General features: G+C 42.3%; 1 protein-coding gene and 1 pseudogene across 1 annotated transcript in view; both read left to right on the top strand.

Annotated features, from left to right (window-relative positions):
- The window catches only part of LOC121270800 (mediator of RNA polymerase II transcription subunit 12-like protein), a 604,195-nt gene that overhangs the window by 38,946 nt on the left and 545,476 nt on the right, over positions 1-19,773 (top strand). The window contains exon 2 of the mRNA XM_041176240.1: positions 6,701-6,805. Within this exon, the coding sequence (XP_041032174.1) occupies positions 6,701-6,805 (105 nt within the window). The remainder of the gene's footprint in view (positions 1-6,700; positions 6,806-19,773) is intronic.
- On the top strand, positions 4,123-4,784 carry LOC121290368 (annotated as a pseudogene).

The raw sequence follows: 19,773 nt of genomic DNA, 5'->3' as shown, positions 1-19,773 counted from the left end.
TCTACCCACTCTTGTTCCAGAACTCTTAAAACCCCTGCCTAACAAAATCTATCGATCTAAAATTTAAAAACTTCTAGTTGACCTCCAGCATCAACAGCTTTTTGGGGGAAGAGGGTTCCAGATTTCCACAACCCTTTTGTGTGAAGAAATGCTGTCTGACCCTCACCGCTGAATGACCTGGCTCGAATTCTCCTCGCCACAGGAAATAGAATAGGGAGAAACTGTCAAATCCTTTAACCTTAACACATCAATTAGATCACCACTTAATTTTCTCAAGGGAATTCAAACTTAGTCTATGCAACCCGTCCTCACAACTTAACCCCTTTTTGCTCCAGTATCTTTCTTGTGAATCTGCATTGCACTCCCTCCAAAGTTATTGATGTGCAGCACCCAGGACTGGTTGCAGCATCCAGATATGGTCCAATAAGAAATTTATATCACTATGGCATGACTTCTACCCGTTTTGTAATCTAGCTTCCCTTGAGAGAAATGTTAACAATTCACCTGCTTTTCTTCAAATATTGATCCACTTGCAAATAATAATATGCACTTAAAGGCATCTGTGGAATCTTTCAATCTCTCTGCTCCTCCACAGTTTGTACCTTGTCACCATTTACAACATACTCTGATCTATCTTTCTTGGATCCAAAGTTGGTCATCTCACACGTTCCCCACAGATTTGAACACAGTCTAGACTTGTATTTCATTGCAGTGCTAAGGGATTTTCCGTCTTTTGGTTTAGATGCTAAATCGGTGCTCCACCCACCTGCTCAGTTAAGAGGGCCTATTCGGTCTGCTCGCAGGGATGGGAAGGATTCTGCAGTGATGTTCCTGCCATCTAAAAAAAAAACACAAACTAATATCTGGACATTTGTTGATGTGTGGGAGCTTGCGTACATCAATTGCTGCAACTACAGCAATTGCACTGCAACTAAGTCATAGGTTGTAAACTGCTGTTATGAGTCTCGATAAGTTGCTATGTGAGTTCAAGCTCTTCCTGTGTTAGGAGCTTTCCTTATAAGCTGCAGTTGCAGAGAAGGTAAAACAGAGGTATGCGCTAACATATGCTTAAAGGAGTAGAATGCTATTGGGCAAAAGTATCTGCTCACTGACCCTGAGTGAAGCCCTGAGGGAAAGCTACTAATTTCCAAATCTAAGCATCTGCTGTGTTCCAGGAGCCCACTGCTTTCTTTTTTGATCTGGGACTTTTAAAAATGTCTTCTAAGAAACTTGTTTAATGTGAAAATGATTATCTTGAGAGGAAAGATCTTGAGAAACGCAAAACTTGGCGCTTCAGAGTGATTTTTCTTCAATGCACAGAATATTTGATCTGCACTCTGAAATAAATGCTTTTATTCTGTAGTTTTTAAAAATTCATTGAATATGTCTGATCAGTATTTTCTTTCCATCATTATGGATTGCTGAATAAATCTCAAGATAGTGAATACTCATGTCTGAAATTTGCATATTACAGAAGTGTTTTAGTCTCAAAGTGACCTGTATATTCCTTTTCTATCTTTCTAACTTTGCCCCAGTTCACCTGAGGCTGTGTGTGGGAGGGGAGGGGGGGTGGGGTTCCTACTTGATTCATGGCTCTGTGGGTGCTGGCATTCCCCTATTGATACCATCACCTCAGCAGTTTGTGTATAGTGCCTTTAATGTGGAAAAAATCTCAGTTTATTCAAGCAAAAATGGGTGCTGAACGAATAGGAGGAGTGACCCCCAAGCTTGGTCTTAGAGGTGGGCATTAAGGTCCTTGCCCAATTGGCCATTATACAGGTGAAGCTAGATTGTCAGTGTTGAGGGGCTGTCGATGCTATGTTAACCAAGCCCAGTCTTTCGTTCCTAAATATCCAGATAGGTACTTCTAGCCTAGGGGTGGCTGGAGTGTTAACAGAAATAGGAAGTCCATCTTTAACTTGGGGACATTGAGGACAATAATACATTTACCACACCTGAAATTGGCTGACTCAAAAACACTGCATCAAAAAGGACCTTGTCTAGTTTGTATGCCACAGTTTTGCATCAGGCAGTGCAATCAGCCATCAAGCCATTAGGTCAGCATCTATTTGGTGCCCAGCACTTGGTAATGTTAGCGAAGGAATTAACTCTTTCCTAACCCCCCTTACACAAAGACAGATGCATTGTTTAGGTTTAAACATTTTTTGCCTCATTAATTTGGCATTTAAAAAATTGTTATGAAGGTAATTTGATTAGAAATTGACTTTCCTTAATGTTGGTATAAGGACATAAGAAATAGGAACAGGAGTGGACCACTCGGCCCCTCGAGCCTGCTCCGCCATTCAATAAGATCATGGCTGATCTTGTGTTTTGATATTCACGTTCCCATCTAACCCCGATAACCTTTGATTCCTGATAACTGAGTTTAAGTAGAATAAAATAAACCAATGGTAATTTGAATGAACATTTTATTTAATAATAAAATTTTACGTGCTGAGGGGTCACTCTTTAAAATGAGTTCTTGAGCAACGCTAACTCCCTTCCCGTACCTGCCCTAGGCATGATTTGGGGTATAGTTGGTGTTATTGCCACTGGCCCTCGCCCTACCCAACGCCCCTCCCAAATAAAAGACCCAGGTGTGTATTGTGGCAAAGTTTCATGAGCTTTGTCTGGGTTCTTCTACCTTACCCTGGTCTTCATCGTGACATGGGATTCAAAACATTGAATGCTGGCTGACTATTTGATGGCACTGCACAGTCAAACTTTACCCTGTGGTGTCGTGACACCCACATGGTCATTCTCCAGTAGTGGTCATTGGATGGCATTCTGGAGCAGAATCCCTTGCTGCTTCTCTGCCAGCCTTCTCTCTCATTCGGTGACACTCACGTTGCTCCCCCTTGCTGCTTCTGCCATTGGCCCCTCGTGGAGAACAGCAGTGCCAGAAATTGCACCTTTCCAACGAGGGGTTAAACCAAACCTCGTCGACCCTCTCGGGTGGGTGTAAAGGTGTCAGCTGTTGCTCAGTTAATAGAACTCTTTCCTCTGAATCAGAAGGTTGTGGGTTCAAGTCCCACTCCGGAGCCCTGAGCACCAATTCTCGGTACAGTACTGAGGGAATGCTGTGTTGTCAGGAGCACTCTCTTTCGGATGAGATGTTAATCGAAGGCCCTTCTTACCTTGGTTGGTGTAAAAGATCCCATGGCATTATTTTGAAGCAGAACAGAAGATGTTTCCCCTGTGGCCCTGCCAATAATTATCTCTCAACCAACGTGATTAAAAACAGTAAAATAAAAGCAAAATACTGTGGATGCTGGAATTCTGAAATAAAATTAAAAAGTGCTGGGAAAATTCTGCAGGCCTGCCAGACTTGATGAGTTTGTTCAGCACTTTTTGTTTTCATTATGGATTAAACAGATTGTCTGACCATTATCTCATTGCTATGTTTGGAGCCTTGCTGTGAGTAAATTGACTGCTACATTTCCTATGTTGCAAGAGTGACTGCGCTTCAAAAAGTAGTTCGTACAAAGCAGTTTAGGATGACCTAAAATATAAATGCAAGTGTTTTCTTCCTGAGATTCCATGGCACTGTGAGGAAGAGCATTAAAGTTCCAATGTCCTGTTTAGCCATTTTTCCCTTTAACCAATGCCACCAAAAGTGATTAACTGGTCAATCGTCTCATTGTTGTTTGTTGACCTTGCTGTGTGCATATTATTTACTACATCAGCCTGTGAAATAACAGGGACTGTAATTCACTGGCTACAAAACACTTTGCAATGACCTCAGTTCAGAAACAGAACCTGTACCGTTTTAGGCATAGTCACTGTTGTGATTTAGGAGGAAGGGAAGAGAAGCCTGAGTGGGTGACAGAACAAGCCTTTAAGGGTTTGATAGGGTGGACTTAGAGAAAATATTTCTGCTTGTGGGGTATCCAAAATTAAATGTTGAAAATATAAGGTAGTCACCAATAAATCCAATAAGGAGTGCGGGAGAGATTTCTTTACCCAAAGAATGGTTAAATGCAGAACTGGTATGGGGTGAATAGCAGGTGCGTTTAAGGGGGAAGCTAGATAAGTAATGAGGGAGCAAAGAATAGAAGGGGGATATGGATAGGTTTGGATGGAACAGAGCAGAGGAGGCTTGTGTGTAGCATAAACACCCGGATGTGCCTCTCCGCCCGGACAACGAAGCTGCTCGTCACCGCTGCGCTGCTGTTTGCTGCCCTCACCTTCCTCCTGCTCCCTGGGGCCTCACAGGCAGAGGAGAAGATAAAAAGGGTCGAAAGTGACTGTCAAGGTATATTTCGGTATTAAGATTGGCGACGAGGATGCAGGCCGCATAGTATTTGGTCTTTTTGGGAAGACAGTTTTTGGTTTTGTTCCGAAGACAGTTGAAAACTTTGTTGCTTTAGCAACAGGGGAGAAAGGATTTGGCTACAAAAATAGCAAATTCCACCGAGTCATCAAGAGTTTATGATCCAGAGAGGGGACTTCACCTGTGGAGATGGTATTGGTCGGAAGAACATCTATGGTGACCGCGTCCCTGATGAAAACTTCAAGCTGAAGCTGAACCCAGGGTGGGTCAGTATGGCCAACGCTGGCAAAGACACCAATGGATCCCAGTTCTTTATCACCACCACCATCAAAGCCAGCTGGCTGGATAGCAAACAGGTGGTGTTTGGAAAAGTCATCGAAGGATTTGATGTTGTAAAAAAAAAGTTGAGGCTTCAAAGACACGTGGCAGAGATAAACCACTGAAAGATGTGGTCATTGCAGAGTGTGGCAAGATCGAGGTGGAGAAACCTTATGCCATTGCCAAACAATGAACTGCCTGTGGTGGGCAGTGAGCTGCAGACGCTTGGTTTCCTGCCCAGACACTTTTTCAGCCCAGCGACCAAGCTGGGAGATTCCCGTTTTAATGTTAAACTGATCTTGGGGTTCCAGGCTGTGCAGCTATCTGAACATTCCGGAATCTGGTTCTTGCCAGCTTTGTAAAAAATGTACACTGATAATAAATGTGATGGGTTTTCTAGTAAAAAACAGAACACGAGCATAGACCAGTTTGGTTTGCCAGCCTGATTCTGTTTTGTAAATCCTACACATGCTACCCTGGATATTGCATTTCTCTGAGTTATGGTGACAGTTTTGGGCATTTGTAGTTAAGAAACTAATATTTTAGATAATTCTGTATCATAGGTGTGTGGACCTAGAGATCTGTACTTAACTTTGAAAGAACTTTAAAGGAACTTCTATTCTGGTTCAACTCTACCCATGTTTAAATGGCGAGAGCTTGGTTACTGATTTTGTGACCTTGTCTGTTTCTTATTCCCACACGACTTGGTGGTGGGAAAATCAAATCGAATTGTACACTGAGCTTTAGCATCTTTGAAAGATGTCTGCAATGTTCATCAAACTAGGATTAATACATTTGATATAAATAATAATCATAGGTTTGTTGGGCACCTTAAAACAAGTTACTGTCTCTGGCAAAGCAAAAATTAAATGAGATGATTAGGGGTGGAAGCTATCAAATTCGCAACTGTTCCCACTCGGGAGTTCTCCTGGTGCTTATGATGCTGGATTTCTTCATCCTTTTCGGAGCAGTGTTGAGACAGTCCTCCAGGGCAAGTCTTGTGTTGACAATGGAAAGCACCTTGATATGGTGTAAAACGAGCTGTCTGGTCCCATGAAGGCCTTGTATGCAAAGCTGAATGAGGGGGAAAAGATGTTGTATGTGATTATTTGTTGCTCAGACAGACTTGTGCAAAAGGCATTGTGTTTTGTTGTGTGGTTGAATAATTTATATGTTGTTTTTAAAAACCACATTGTGAATTCTCAGTCTCTTCAGACTAATGAAAGAGGGGGTTGGTTGGGGGGGGCAGTTTATGTAACTCTAGGGAATGTCTACCATTGATGATGATTATTGTGCACTTGTGTTGAAGAGCTATGTGCAGCATAACCCCATCATCGAAAGAAGAGACTGAGTATCGCCAGTTTTAATATTCAAAGAAGCAAACATCTCTCTGGTGTGTTACAGTGGTACTGAATTGACAGAGATGTGGTATCTACCCTTGTCAAATGTACGTGCAATTGTTCTTTTGGTGAAGATGCAGTGATGATCTATAAGGGTGACACAATGCTTCAAAGGCATCAATATTATCCAAGATGGATTTGATTTGTTATACCGAGTTCAGATCAGCGTAACCCACTAACCAATCCAGCAAGGCCCACAAAATCAAAGGCCTTGCATGGGAACAAAAAAACATACGAGTGGCTTTACAAATTTTACAGTAATGGGAGTGTACAAAGAGCAAGACTGTTGTGGTCCAGTGATCTTCCTGTGGAGCAACACTTGGGGCTCTTCTTGGGGTGTTTCAGAATCATAGGGCCAAACTTAGTGTCTGTTGTGTTTATTATTTATGGTGTTTTTCAACTTTTACAAATAAATCTGGCTGCATAATGAGTTAACAAAAGAGGAAGGTTCTTTAACATGAGCAGAAATCGAGTAATTCAGCTTTTTTTTAAGGGGCAATCAAGACTTTGCATTCTGTGCTATTTTGACCATCAGCCGTTGCTAACTAAATAGCTTTGTAAATGTGTAAAGGTGGGCATCATACCCTTGACCACTGTATTTTAGTCAGATGTGCCTTGGCTAGGCTGTGGGTGGAGAGGCTCCTCTTGTAATCATCGGCGTTACAAACTGGAGTGAGTTGAACTGATCCTATTGTCTCCTATTTTACAGGATGAGTTGACTGCAGTGAATGTAAAGCAGGGTTTTAATAATCAGCCTGCTTTCTCTGGAGACGAACATGGCTCGGCCAGGAACATTGTCATCAACCCAGCAAAGGTAAGGGATTTTTCTGGTCAAGTCAAATTGATCTGACAGCTGGAAAATCTTTGTGGTGGCCGGAAGGATTGGGTTTAATGGTGCAAATGGATTTTTTTCTTTACTTTATTTCTCACACCCGTAATGTTTAACCCTTTGCTATTTTAGCCAGGGACAAATTTTTATTTAAGTCGTCAAATGGGTATCCAGCCAGAAAGAAGGTTTTTTTTTTGTTATTGAGGAATCCTTGGCGTAGGTACTCACTGGATTCACTTGCAGAGGCATTGATGAGAGCCTTTAAGCTGGTAGTTGTGCTCTACTAGCTTGCTAACAGGCAGTTTGGAGGAAATATTAAACGTATAAATGTGCAGAATACTATGTCAGAGGCACTTAATGGGTTGTTGCTGCCTTGGGTGAATTTTCTTATGAATAATGTATATCTTAAATGCTGCACACTTTAAAGAAACATGAGAGAATAATTAAAGAAGCAAAAAAAAAGGTTTTGGGCTCAAGTCGCTATTGGATGTGAATACTCACTTGCTGGTTGGGGGAAAGGAATGAATTTAAATTTTTAACTTTTATGCTAAAATAATAAAGACTGGTTACTGTACCGTAACAACGGAGTTGCATTATAGATGTTTCTTTGTCTGAAACTAACAGCTTTTTCCTCCCTCTTGGTTTTGTCTTTGAAACCCTGCACCACTTGTTAGTTCAGGCTTTTGAATCTATTGGGATGCGTATTAATGGTTAGCTTCATCCAAACAACTTTCAACACTTGTACTTGGGCATGAACAGTACATTCTCATCACCAGAGTTCTAATCTGATGCAAAGTCTTTGCAAAAGAGCTAAAGGGCTGTATGCTCTTTTTCACTCCCCTGCCTCATCCAAATCTTTACAAGGAGAGTAGGGAAATCTGTCCATTTGGGCTGCCTTGGCATTTGCAAACTGTTCTTTCGTATCTAATATGATGGAGATACTAAGGTTAGTGACACTATTTTAGTCCTTAACTGGCTCACTCCCACCCAGGCTGGGATCCTATGGCTAATTAGAACACACTATGCTGTTCCAGCGGAGAATATTACGGATTAGCATTTGTCCTATTTTACAATAAAAATGTGTTAAATCTTCCGGATATCAAGGCCCCTTTTCCAAGACGCAGCCCATAAATGCACCTGAGCATCTGTAGTGTAACCTGAAGCTTTGAATGAGAGCATTACCATGGCAGAAGATATATTTTGAAAACTCTTACCTTTGGGTTGCAGAATATCAGCTCTGTAACTGCGCTCGAGCACAAATGAACTGTTGGAAAATTAAAGCCCTTTATCCACAACTGTGTGAACAATTCTCTGTGACTTTGAGGGCAGTGGAGTCAAAAACCTTGGAGTCTTTTTAGTAAAAGCTGGTAGCTGTGTTGAGGGTGACCCAAGGTATTCTGAGATGGATGGGCGAAGGTTGGTTTTTAAAAAAAAATTCTTTCAGGGGATGCGGGGGTCACTGGCAAGGACAACATTTATTCCCCATACTTAATTTCCACATATGAGTGGCTTACTAGGCCATTTCAGCAGGCAGTTTAACAGTCACCTATATTGCTGAGGGTCTGGAGTCACATGTAGGCCAGACCAGGTAAGGATGGCAGATTCCATTCGCTAAAGGACATTAGTGAACCAGATGGGTTTTTGCATCAACCAATGACAGTTTCGTGGTCAATTTCACATTTAATTAATTGAATTTAAATTCCAACAGTTCCCATGGTGGGATTTGAACCCATGTGCCCAAAGCATTAGCCTGGGCCTCTGGGTTACCAGCCCAGTGACATTACCACTACGTCACCATCTCCTGATAATGCTACATGACCTTCCTAAGTAATATTTAACTGGTGGAGATTTAGCAAATGCATTGAAAACCATTATTCTTTTAGTAAGGATTTTAATTTCAGAATCATTTCAAATGACTCTTTTGCTGAAGGGAAGATGGCCACAGTTTAAAAACAAAAAACTGTGGATGCTGGAAATCCAAAACAAAAACAGAATTACTTGGAAAAACTCAGCAGGTCTGGCAGCATCGGTGGAGAAGAAAAGAGTTGACGTTTCGAGTCCTCATGACCCTTCGACAGACCTGCTGAGTTTTTCCATGGCCACAGTTAACTTGTTTCACCATGAAATCTTATCGCATTATGCCTTACGATGCCTTTGTGTTTTGAAAAGCTGACATGTAGTTTTTCTCACCCTGTCATGAAGGGCATTAAATTCCTTCTTTGTTTTGGCTCGTGGCTGCAATGGTTTTCTCTTGTGTATGCTGATGTTTCTATGCTAGTGCCCTTCTCTAGATTGCTGTAATCCAAAACCCTGAAATTCTCTTAATCTGTGACGCACTGAACTTGTTTCTTTTTAAAGAAAGCAGGCTCATCGCTTATTGTCGAGCTTGAAGTATGTAGCCCGTGACTCCCAAGGGCAAAATTTTTAGCTCAGTGGGCGGGCGCGCGCCCGATTGGCTCGAGCGTGAAATGACGCACACTGACGTCGGCCGAGCGGTCGCGCGATGGTCAGTTGGCGGGTGCTCGCCGGAGGCAGCAGAGCGTCCACTGACAAAAGGCCTGTTAAGGACCGTTAAAGAATCAATTAAGTTAAAGTTTTCGCTGGCCGTCCAACCTTATGGCTGGTGGGCAGGAGAAACGGCCAAGCGGGCCTTTGCGTTTTTCTGGAAACCTCATCCATGAGCGGGATGAGGTTTCCAAAAGCAAATAAAAATAAAATAAAAAAAGTTTTACGATTTGACTAATAACCTGTCCCTGTTCCTGTGACAAGTGTCACATGAGTGGACGTGTTTTTATTACACTTTAGTTTTCTTTGCTTCATCTCCCTGAGGCAGCTCTGTGCCTCAGGAGATTTTTAAGCGCACATGCAAAGTTCGCGCTCAGCCCACTCGCCCCCCCACCCCACTTCACAGGCAGCGTGAGCACCGCTGCTCGCGTTTTGTGCTAGGCGGGCTTTATTTGGCCCGCCAGCGTGAAGTAGCGATCTGGCCCCGATCGCGGGCGGTGGTCATCTTCCCGACCGAGCCCGCCGGACATGGGCTAAATTCTGCTCCAAGGATTATCTGTGGTCAGAATTGGATTTGGCCTTGGTTCAAACGAACATATCCTGCCTTGTTGGCTCAGCTGGAAGTTAGGAATTCAAGATTAACCCAGCTGCTGTATAATTAGTTCAGAAATTCAATTGTCGAGAATTAGATTGCAACGCTAAAACTTATAACAGCTTTCGGGGGAAAAAGTAGATGCAAAGATGGTGAGATTGCTGAAAAACAAAGTATACGTGGTAACAACAAAAAATGCTGCAAACACTCAGCAGGTCAGTCACCTCTTGCAGAGAGAACAGACAAGCTAATCAGAGAGTCAGACAGTACAGAATGATGCCATTTAGTCCATTGTGCTTGTGCCAGCTCTTTCGAAGAACTATCCAATTAGCTCCACTCCCCGACTCTTTCCTATTGCTGTGCCTTCCTTTTCTTCTCGAGTTTACATCCAAATCCTTTTTTTGGAATGCTGGCATTGGATCTGCTTCCACCACCCTTCCATGTAGTGCATCCCAGCTCATAACTCTGAAAATATTTCCCTCATCTCCTCCCACGCTTTTTTGTCAATCATCTTAAATCTCTATCCCTTCATTACCAACCCTCCTGACAGTGGGAAGGTTTTTCTCTTAACAAAGCAGCTCAGAATTTGAACAATTGTAAGTTCTCCAGTCAGATTCCAGCACCTGTTTTTTTTTTAATGGATTTCAACTCAGGCTCTGAGAGTATTGAGGAAAATAACTCATCCCATTTTTCCAGTCTGAGTAAATTGCCTCCATTTAACATCCCCAAGTTGCATTTCTCCATTCCGGGCTGTTGTTTTTTTTTGTCATTCAAAACTTTGTGATGAGGAAATATACTGCGTTCTGGCAGTGGTGGTGGGGGATGAGTTGGGAAGGGGAAGTTCACAAAGGCAGGGAAAAGGGGTTTGAGGAAAGGGAAGGGGAGTGGGACTAATTACAGAACTCTTTCAAAGGGCTAGCACAAGTGCAGTGGGCCAAGTGGTCACCTACGATGTACGATTCCGTTTCTTTCAGCAAGCAGGAGCATGCAGTCACTTTTGCCTTTGTGTCTGCATATCCTGGATCCTCGGAGTTGGGAGGTTGATGGGGCTGTTTTTTCTAAGGTTTAAATTATCTTTCTGATTAACTTTCATACATCTCAAGTTGCTGTTACTTGGTGTTCTGGTACAGGATTTGTCCACTGGGAAGGCAACGGCTGTAGGAGCAGACCTCTTGCCCAGGCCTGAGAAATTCAAACAGACCAGACCAGGCAGTAAGAAATAGAAATGCAAATAGAATGGAATTGCTTTGGCTTGGTGTGCTGGGGTGCCCGGGCTTTAGGAGCTATAATTTGGGTACTTCTAATCTTCAGAACCTTAATTGTATTGTGGTTAGATCTGTCACTTGAATTGCCATGGCACATACTTTCCTGTGTTGGATTAAAACTGAAACTGTGGAAAAAGATTGGAGTGGTAATAATATAGCCTTGATCACTGCCTCAGCTAAGAACTCAATTTAGCACAGGGCCAGCAAACAAACTTGGCGGTACCCACATTGTATAATGATAGCTCGGTCCACTGAGCCATTGGGCATTCCAAGGAAAATTTGTGGCTGACGTTGTCGTGATATTTAGCCTGCTGGTTAAATTGGCCAGAAGTTGTATTTGTATTAATTTCAGTTCAAATGTGCAGTCTAACATTATGCGCCACCTTAAAATAAATGATTGTTATTTGGCGTATTTTTAGTGGGAGTGAATACACTTCCATGGGCTGAACACTGTTTTGCCCTTGTTCATTGCACAGCAATGCTGCAGGTATAATTGGTTCCAAAGGATAGCTTGTATTAGACGGCCACCTCCCTAACTGTTCTAGGATGCTGGATACCATTCAGTAGGTTTTAACGGAAGCTTTGTAGTTTTAAGTAGGTTATCTGTATGTATTTATTAACTACAAGAGCCATGTACTATATGTATACAGTAAAGGGTTCAAGTTAGGAGCTGTCTCCACGCTTGCATGTTCAAATGGCTCTGTCCAACACTCGACTGACCCCAAGGTGCGAGTTGTGTGTTCTCTTACGTCACTGTGTGAGCAGTACTGTACTCAGTCCCATGTAAACCCGATATGTGCCAGAGCCTTATACTACACTAACTATCCATTCCTCCATGCATAATGTCTCATGCAAGAACCTCCCAACCTGTGATGTCCACCACCTAGAATAGTGAGGCAGCAATGGGAACACCACCTCCAAGCTAACCTTGCACACCATTCCAATTTGAACATATACAGTAATTCTTCGCTTACCTTTTGTAGCTGTGTTCTTGAAAAGTACAACTTTAAATGAAACAATGTTAAGCAAATCATCTTTTCCCATTACGACCAATGTAAAAGCTGCAGTTAGATTCTGTAGAACCTTTCCCAGCAGGATAAAAAGAACCTTATACCCTGTAAGTTGAAATACTGCATATTCCTAAATTCCTATATTTGTATATGAAATAACTTTTAAAATAAATTTAAAAATACAGAGGAAATATGCTAACTCTTTCTACTTACCTCCTGCTCATTGCCGCTCTCGCTCACTGATCCTTGAGCTCGGTGATCGAAGTGAGCTCGTGTGAGTGAAGGCTCGGCAGAGGGAGAAGCGAGCGTGGCAGTGAGAGGAGCTGTGAGCGGGAGGGTCAGGGGAAGGAAGCAACGAGTGGGGAAAGGTCGAGGAGTGGCAGGGTTGGTGAGCGGGAGAGTCAGGGAGGGAAGCGACAATTAGAAAAGGTCGCTCCAAAAATAACGCCGATGGGGTAATGTGTTATGTCAGCCTGGTGTGAAGCAACATTAAAACTGAAATCCTGCCTTTAAGTACACATACCGACCCTGTTATCATCCACAATGTTAAAGCAGAATGACTTAAAACAGGAGGTTGCTGTATCACTGGGTCAAAACCCTGTAACTCTGTCCCTAACAGTACAGTGAGAGTACCTTTACCACAGCAACATTCAAAAACTTACAGGCATCTGTCAGATAGGCTGGAGTTATCCTTGGGAGCACAGCTATTGATGTACAAGTCAGGGGGCAAAGAAACATGAAAGCAACAGACGTCCATGGCTATTCGACCTATATCTAATTGGACAGTAAAATTAATGTGTTTGTGTGCCTAGTGGGAAAGAACTGCTTTAGTCTGGAGTGTTCTGCTAATAAGATACCCTCCCCTTCATAGAAAGCCACATATATGGGGTGTTCAGATCTCTGTTTGCCTGCCTTTAACTAGGTTGTGACAATGATAAGAACTCCATGAAGCTGCAGTATTGATGTTATGTTCATTAAAGGCTTGGTTAAAAGATTCTGAAGAAGCCTTGTCAGAACTTGGACTTCGTATTTTTATTTAATTGAAATATTTTTGCAAATTGAGCATTGCATTGCTATTTTCTTTGCTTTTATGCAATTATAATTGAGAAGAGATCGTGGAAACCGGGCCTGTATTCTCTAGAGTTTTGAAGAATGAGAGATGATCTCTTTGAAACCTACAAAATTCTTACAGTGTGTGACAGGGTAGATGTTGATAGGATGTTTCCCCTGGCTGGTGAGTCTAGAACCAGGAGACACAGTCTCAGAATAAGGGGCAGGTCATTTAAGACCGAGGTGAGGAAAAACTTCTTCACTCAGAGGGTGATGAATCTTTGGAATTCTGTACCCCAGAGGGTTGTCGAAGCTCAAACATTGAGCATGTTCAAGACAGAAGTCGATAGATTTCTGGATACTAATGACATCAAGGCACATGGAGGTAGTAGGAAAAATGACGTTAAGGTAGATGATCAGTCATGATCTAAATGAATGGCAGTGCAGGAGTGATTGGCCGAATGGTCTACTCCTGCTCGTATTTCCTATAATGCTTGTATCTAGGCTTGACTGTTAGTTTCATCCTGTATGATGTAGTCTTAACAGTGCTGTACTGATGTGCAGTCCACAAAACTCTCTGCTCAACATATTGGTAAGAAGAAGGTTATTAATCCTGTGTGGAATGATGCCATGGAGGGATTTGGACACAAACGTGAGTTTTAAATTCAAGATGCTGGTGGAATTGGGAGCCAATGTAAGTCAGCAAGGAGTAATAAGCCTCTCAGTGTAGTGGCCTGTTAAGTAGGCAAAAGTGATAATTGTCTTGCGCACATCAAGATTTTGTCATCTAGAGCTGAGTGACCGAGCAAAACCACATTTTGCGGCTTTGATTGAGGGAAGGGACAGTGGAAAATTTTGATCAGGACACTTTTCCTCTTCAACAAAACAGAATTACCTGGAAAAACCCAGCAGGTCCAGCTTCCTCCTTGAACAGTGCCATAGGATCTTTAATGCTTGATCCAGTAGAACAGGTAGATAGGATTTTGGCTTAACCTTATCTGGAGAATGACCTTCAATAAAGCAGTATTTGCTCAGTACTGCACTGAATCGTTGACCTAGATTAAGTTCAAGAGTTCAAGCTCCTGGTACAGAGGATGAATGCAACCTTCTGCTGCAGAAACAAAATTGCTATGCCTGAAGCAAGCCGGCTAGTCAATCAATATGACCATGACTGATTTTGGGCTTTAACTCCATTTTCCTGTCCACTCCCCTTATCCCTTGATTCCCCGTAATACCAAAAGCCTGTCCAGCTAGGCCTTATTATTCAACGATGGAGCATCTACAACTATCCGGGGTAGAGAATTCCAAAGACTCGCAGCCTTCTGAGTGAAGAAATTTCTCATCTCAGTCCCAAATGATCAGCCCCTCATCCTGAGTGTGTGTCCCTGATTTCTCAGCCAAGGAAAACAGTCTTTCGGGGTTTACGCTGACGAGCTCCTTCAAATGATCTTTACTCTGAATTTGTAGGCCTGTAAGACTGTCCATGAGATGCTACCATTGGAGTGCCTTGTGAAAATAATCACCCTCCTCCTGTTGGCCCCTTACTATCACTCCAGTTGTCGTGACTAGATAGTGGAATCTGCAATCTGCTGCACTAAAGTTGACCTTTTTTTAAAAGCCCATATTTTTGCAACTAGCATTACATGCTGTGAGTTTACTCTAAGTACATAACGAGCATTACTTTGGTTGCCTGCACTCCTCTTGCTGCTCAAGTGATCTGAGTAGAGTCGGTGTAAATGACCTGTCCTCAACAGCTCTTCAAATGGTCCAGAAGTGTAGTAAACGTAAAGCAACGGGTTTGTAAATTGTGCTACAAAGTGAAAACAACAGGACATGCGATATCTTAGTGTCCCAAATGCTGTAACGGTGCTCGCCTAAGGATCAATTTCTTCTCTGGCATCGGTAGGAAATACCTTGCAGAATGGACGATTTGCGAACTTAGTGGGGGGTAGGGGGTGGCAAGCTGCGTTCCACATCAAATGAAGTTACAACGGCCTTTGATTGAAATCCCTCACACAATTTGTCAGTATCATGAAGATTTAAAGGGTTTCTGCAGTGTGACGTACTTTACCATCTATTTTCCCTTAAATAGACACAGTCAGCTTGTTATGAATAAACTGTAAAAAAAAAATTCATTGTACCCTTAGTGGGTGACATTGCATTCATTAGAGCTATAATCCTGGAGATGGGGGTAAACACTCAAATAATGACGCATGTTGTTGTAATGGGCAATGGTTAGGACCACGGATTGATTGCCACAGAATACGTTTAAATACTGTTTTGCATGAAGTTCTGGAAATTTTATTCATATTTGATTCTAGCCGTTTTTTGAAAAGCAAATTTGATGGCAAGTTATTCGAATTGTACTGAGAACAAATAATTAAATAAATAAATAAAGCTGGAAAACTAAAGTGAAGCCAAAGATTTTTTGATGGGCATTATTGGGTAATTGGAAAAACTCAGCAGGTCTGGCAGCATCGGCGGAGAAGAAAAGAGTTGACGTTTCGAGTCCTCATGACCCTTCGACAGAACTTGAGTTCGAGTCCAGGAAAGAGCTGAAATATAAGCTGGTTTAAGGTGTGTGTGTGGGGGGCGGAGAGATAGAGAGACAGAGAGGTGGAGGGGGTTGGTGTGGTTGTAGCGACAAACAAGCAGTGATAGAAGCAGAATATCAAAAGATGTCAACAACAATAGTACAATAGAACACATAGGTGTTAAAGATAAAGTTGGTGATATTATCTAAACGAATGTGCTAATTAAGAATGGATGGTAGGGCACTCAAGGTATAGCTCTAGTGGGTTTTTTTTTTTATTTTATATAATGGAAATAGGTGGGAAAAGGAAAATCTTTATAATTTATTGGGAAAAAAAAAAGAGAAGGGGGAAACAGAAAGGGGGTGAGGATGGGGGAGGGGAGTCCCCTCCCCCATCCTCACCCCCTTTCTGTTTCCCCCTTCTCTTTTTTTTTTCCCAATAAATTATAAAGATTTTCCTTTTCCCACCTATTTCCATTATATAAAATAAAAAAAAAAACCCACTAGAGCTATACCTTGAGTGCCCTACCATCCATTCTTAATTAGCACATTCGTTTAGATAATATCACCAACTTTATCTTTAACACCTATGTGTTCTATTGTACTATTGTTGTTGACATCTTTTGATATTCTGCTTCTATCACTGCTTGTTTGTCGCTACAACCACACCAACCCCCTCCACCTCTCTGTCTCTCTATCTCTCCGCCCCCCACACACACACCTTAAACCAGCTTATATTTCAGCTCTTTCCTGGACTCGAACTCAAGTTCTGTCGAAGGGTCATGAGGACTCGAAACGTCAACTCTTTTCTTCTCCGCCGATGCTGCCAGACCTGCTGAGTTTTTCCAGGTAATTCTGTTTTTGTTTTGGATTTCCAGCATCCGCAGTTTTTTTGTTTTTATTATTGGGTAATTGTTGTTTGTGGGAGTATAGTCAATGGGACATTTTGAGCTTGATGGTCTTCCTTAGGGCCAGGTGACCACTAGGTTCACCATAGTGGCCAACCTATTTCTTCAGAAGGGTAGATTTTATAGATACGCACTCATTTGGATGTCCTGAAGGAAAGCTGCTCAACTTCCCTTAAGATTTTACATTGTAAAACTGTAGCTAGAGGCAAACAGCTGTGGTTTGCAAGAATAAAACCTCTGATTGCATCCCCAGGATGTCTTGAAGTATTTTATGCCCAACGTGTTGCTGTGCACAAATGAGAGAGAGAAGAGAATTGTGCACATCCATGCTCACTATCCTTTCCAAATGCTAATAGAGCTTACTCTGGCGGCTTTGGGGGGGGGGAGAGAAATTAAGAGAATCAGTGAAAGAAATTGCTGCTAATTTCTAGGAGATCTATAGGAAATTTCCCTCCTCAGACTCAAAACCAATCAAGTTAACTTCTATAATGCATCACTTTGATTAACTACTCCAGCGCCCCCCCACCCCCAGCTGTGTTCCTGAATATGTACAAGGTTGCAAAAGACTGTTTCTATCCATCTGTTTGTAGGTTCTCTTGATATCTACTTTGCAAATCTCTCTTTCAGTAAGCATTTAGATATTGTCTTTCACAGCCTCAAAATGTTCCAAAGTGCTTTACAGCCAATGGAATACTGCTTTAACAAAAACACTGCCACCATTATAACATGGGAAATGTGGCGGCCAATTTGAGTACAGTCAAGTCCCACAATCGTTAACTAGATAATGACCAGAAGATATGCTTTGGTAATATTGGTTGAGGGATAAAAAATGTTGGCCAGGACACTGGCGAGTGCTCCTCCGTTCTTCTTTGAGATGGTGTCATGAAATTTTTTACCTTCCCCTGGGCGATCAGACAAGGCCTTGATTTAACATCTTATCTGAAAGATGGCACCTCTGACAGTGAAGAGCTCCCTCAGTTTCGAACTGAGGTGTCAGTTTAGATTCTGTGCTCATCCCTGGGGTAGGACTTGAGCCCATTACCCTTGACTCTAAAGCAAAAGTGCTGACAGCTGGAAGTTATAAACTGCACAATTTTCTTTTATCAGTGACAGTGCAGACCTGTTTTTTTTCTTAGTGCGTGATGCTCTTGTGCACTAATGCATTGGCCCTTTCTGCTCAGTATCTGATGGGTAATGATGTGGGAAGGAATTATAAACAGGCATGGCAAGGGACCACTGCAGTGTTGCTCTTGCGAAGCTGGCATGGTATTATAAAAGCACCATTAAAGGAGCATCCCATCCTTACTAAGCCATTAGCATCTGCCAGTCTTTTTGTATTTTACTGTTTATTAAATTTAACAATTCATTGCCTGCCTTCCGTTTGGAGTGCACCAGATTTGCCCCGTCTCTAATGTGGTTGAAACTCATTCTGCTAGTGAGTCTGCTAGTGAGTGTGATGTCTGTGTTATGTTGGAGACATGATGGTGTGCAACCTTTTGCATCTATGCTGAAGCAGCAGCTGTAATAAATTGCAATCACAGTAAAGAGCGATGCAGCCGAATTACAACTTGCGCTTTCAAGTCACTACAACGGTGTTTTAATTTCAATTGGATTCTCATTTAAATATCTCGAGCTTATTCTTGAAGTAGCCTTTCTCAATAAAATTTCTGTTACAAGTTGGAAGGAAAAATAAAAGCTTTGCAGCCATTGCCAAAAGAGGGTGATACTTTTTGTTGGTTATCAAACATCTGTGTGGCACAGCAGCAAGACGAACACTATCTCTTGGTACAGTGCTTGCTACTTATCCTGTACACTTTCAGCTGTGATATGGCTGGTTGCACCTCACCAAGTCTATCAAGGAAGTGCATCTTTAAGGGAATTTGTTCTGAAACGCAAAGCTAGTCTAATTAGTGTTTTGTATGTGCTTTGTTTGAAATGATTTATTACTTTGAAAATAGTTTTTAATATTTAATAAATGTTTGGTGCACTGAAAGGCACCAGAGATGTTGGGGGGGGGGGTGGGGGGGGCGGTGTTGAATGGAGGAAGGGGCAGGGCAGTGTAAAAACGTTGGTGGTTCACCATTCAAAGCTTATTTATCTGCATCCCGCCATTGCCATGTTATCTCATTCATGCGCTTTGGGTATTGTGGTTAAAGCTCCACTTCTGAAGCAGTTAGCTGTCCAAATTAGTGCACAGAGGAGGTCCAGGGAAATCCAACATCAAATTCCCGTTTCTGTTGATGAGATGCAAGGATCGGAGAAATGGGATGAGGTGTGAGTTAATACTGGAACACCTTGACGATGTCCAAGGTAGGGCAAACCAACTGCTGGTAGAGAGGAAACGAGAGGAGAGATTGGCAGTGGTGAAAACTGGGAGGTGGGGAGAAAAGAGGATTGAGAATAAGCTAGTAATATACAACGGGAAAGATAATCAGGAGGTGTTGTGGGTAGGCCAGAGGAAACTGGAGTATGAGAAGTTTGTTTTTGCTGCTTCAAGAAGCTTCTGAAAGAAATAAAGTCCCAAAAGGACCAGGTTACCTGAACCTAGAGAGGATGTATTAGAAGCAAAGTGCTGGAAAATCTCAGCAGTTCTGGCAGCATCTGTGGAGAGAGAAAGGTTAATGCTTCAAGTCCAATATGACTCTTCTTCGGAACTAGAGAGAGGCAGAAATGTGATGGGTTTTATGCTGTGGAAAAAGAGGGAAGCGGGGGTCAGGTGGAACAAAAGGGAAGGTCAGAGATAGATTAGAGGTCAAGGTGACTAAATGCCATTGATGTCATGGAACAAAAGACAAAGGGCGTGGTAATGGCTGTAGTAAAGAAACAAAATACTGGTCCAGAGTATGTGTTAATAGCAGAATAAAGATAAGCTCTGAAAGCAAAAACATGAAAACAGGATACAAACTGGCACTTGGGATAGGGGAAGGCAAAATTCAAAATGGAGGACAGGGAGAATATGATGGTGCAGTTCCTGTACGTTGCAGTGCATCAGAGTGCTGGCATGTGGATGCACTTTCTCTTTCTCTGCGGAATTAAAAAAAATAAATTGTAGGCGTCACTGGCAAGGTCCAGGATTCATTGCCCATCCCT

The sequence above is a fragment of the Carcharodon carcharias genome, chromosome 2 (assembly GCF_017639515.1).
Source record: "Carcharodon carcharias isolate sCarCar2 chromosome 2, sCarCar2.pri, whole genome shotgun sequence".
Lineage (NCBI taxonomy): Eukaryota > Metazoa > Chordata > Chondrichthyes > Lamniformes > Lamnidae > Carcharodon > Carcharodon carcharias.
This window is presented reverse-complemented; position numbering and strand designations above follow the sequence as displayed.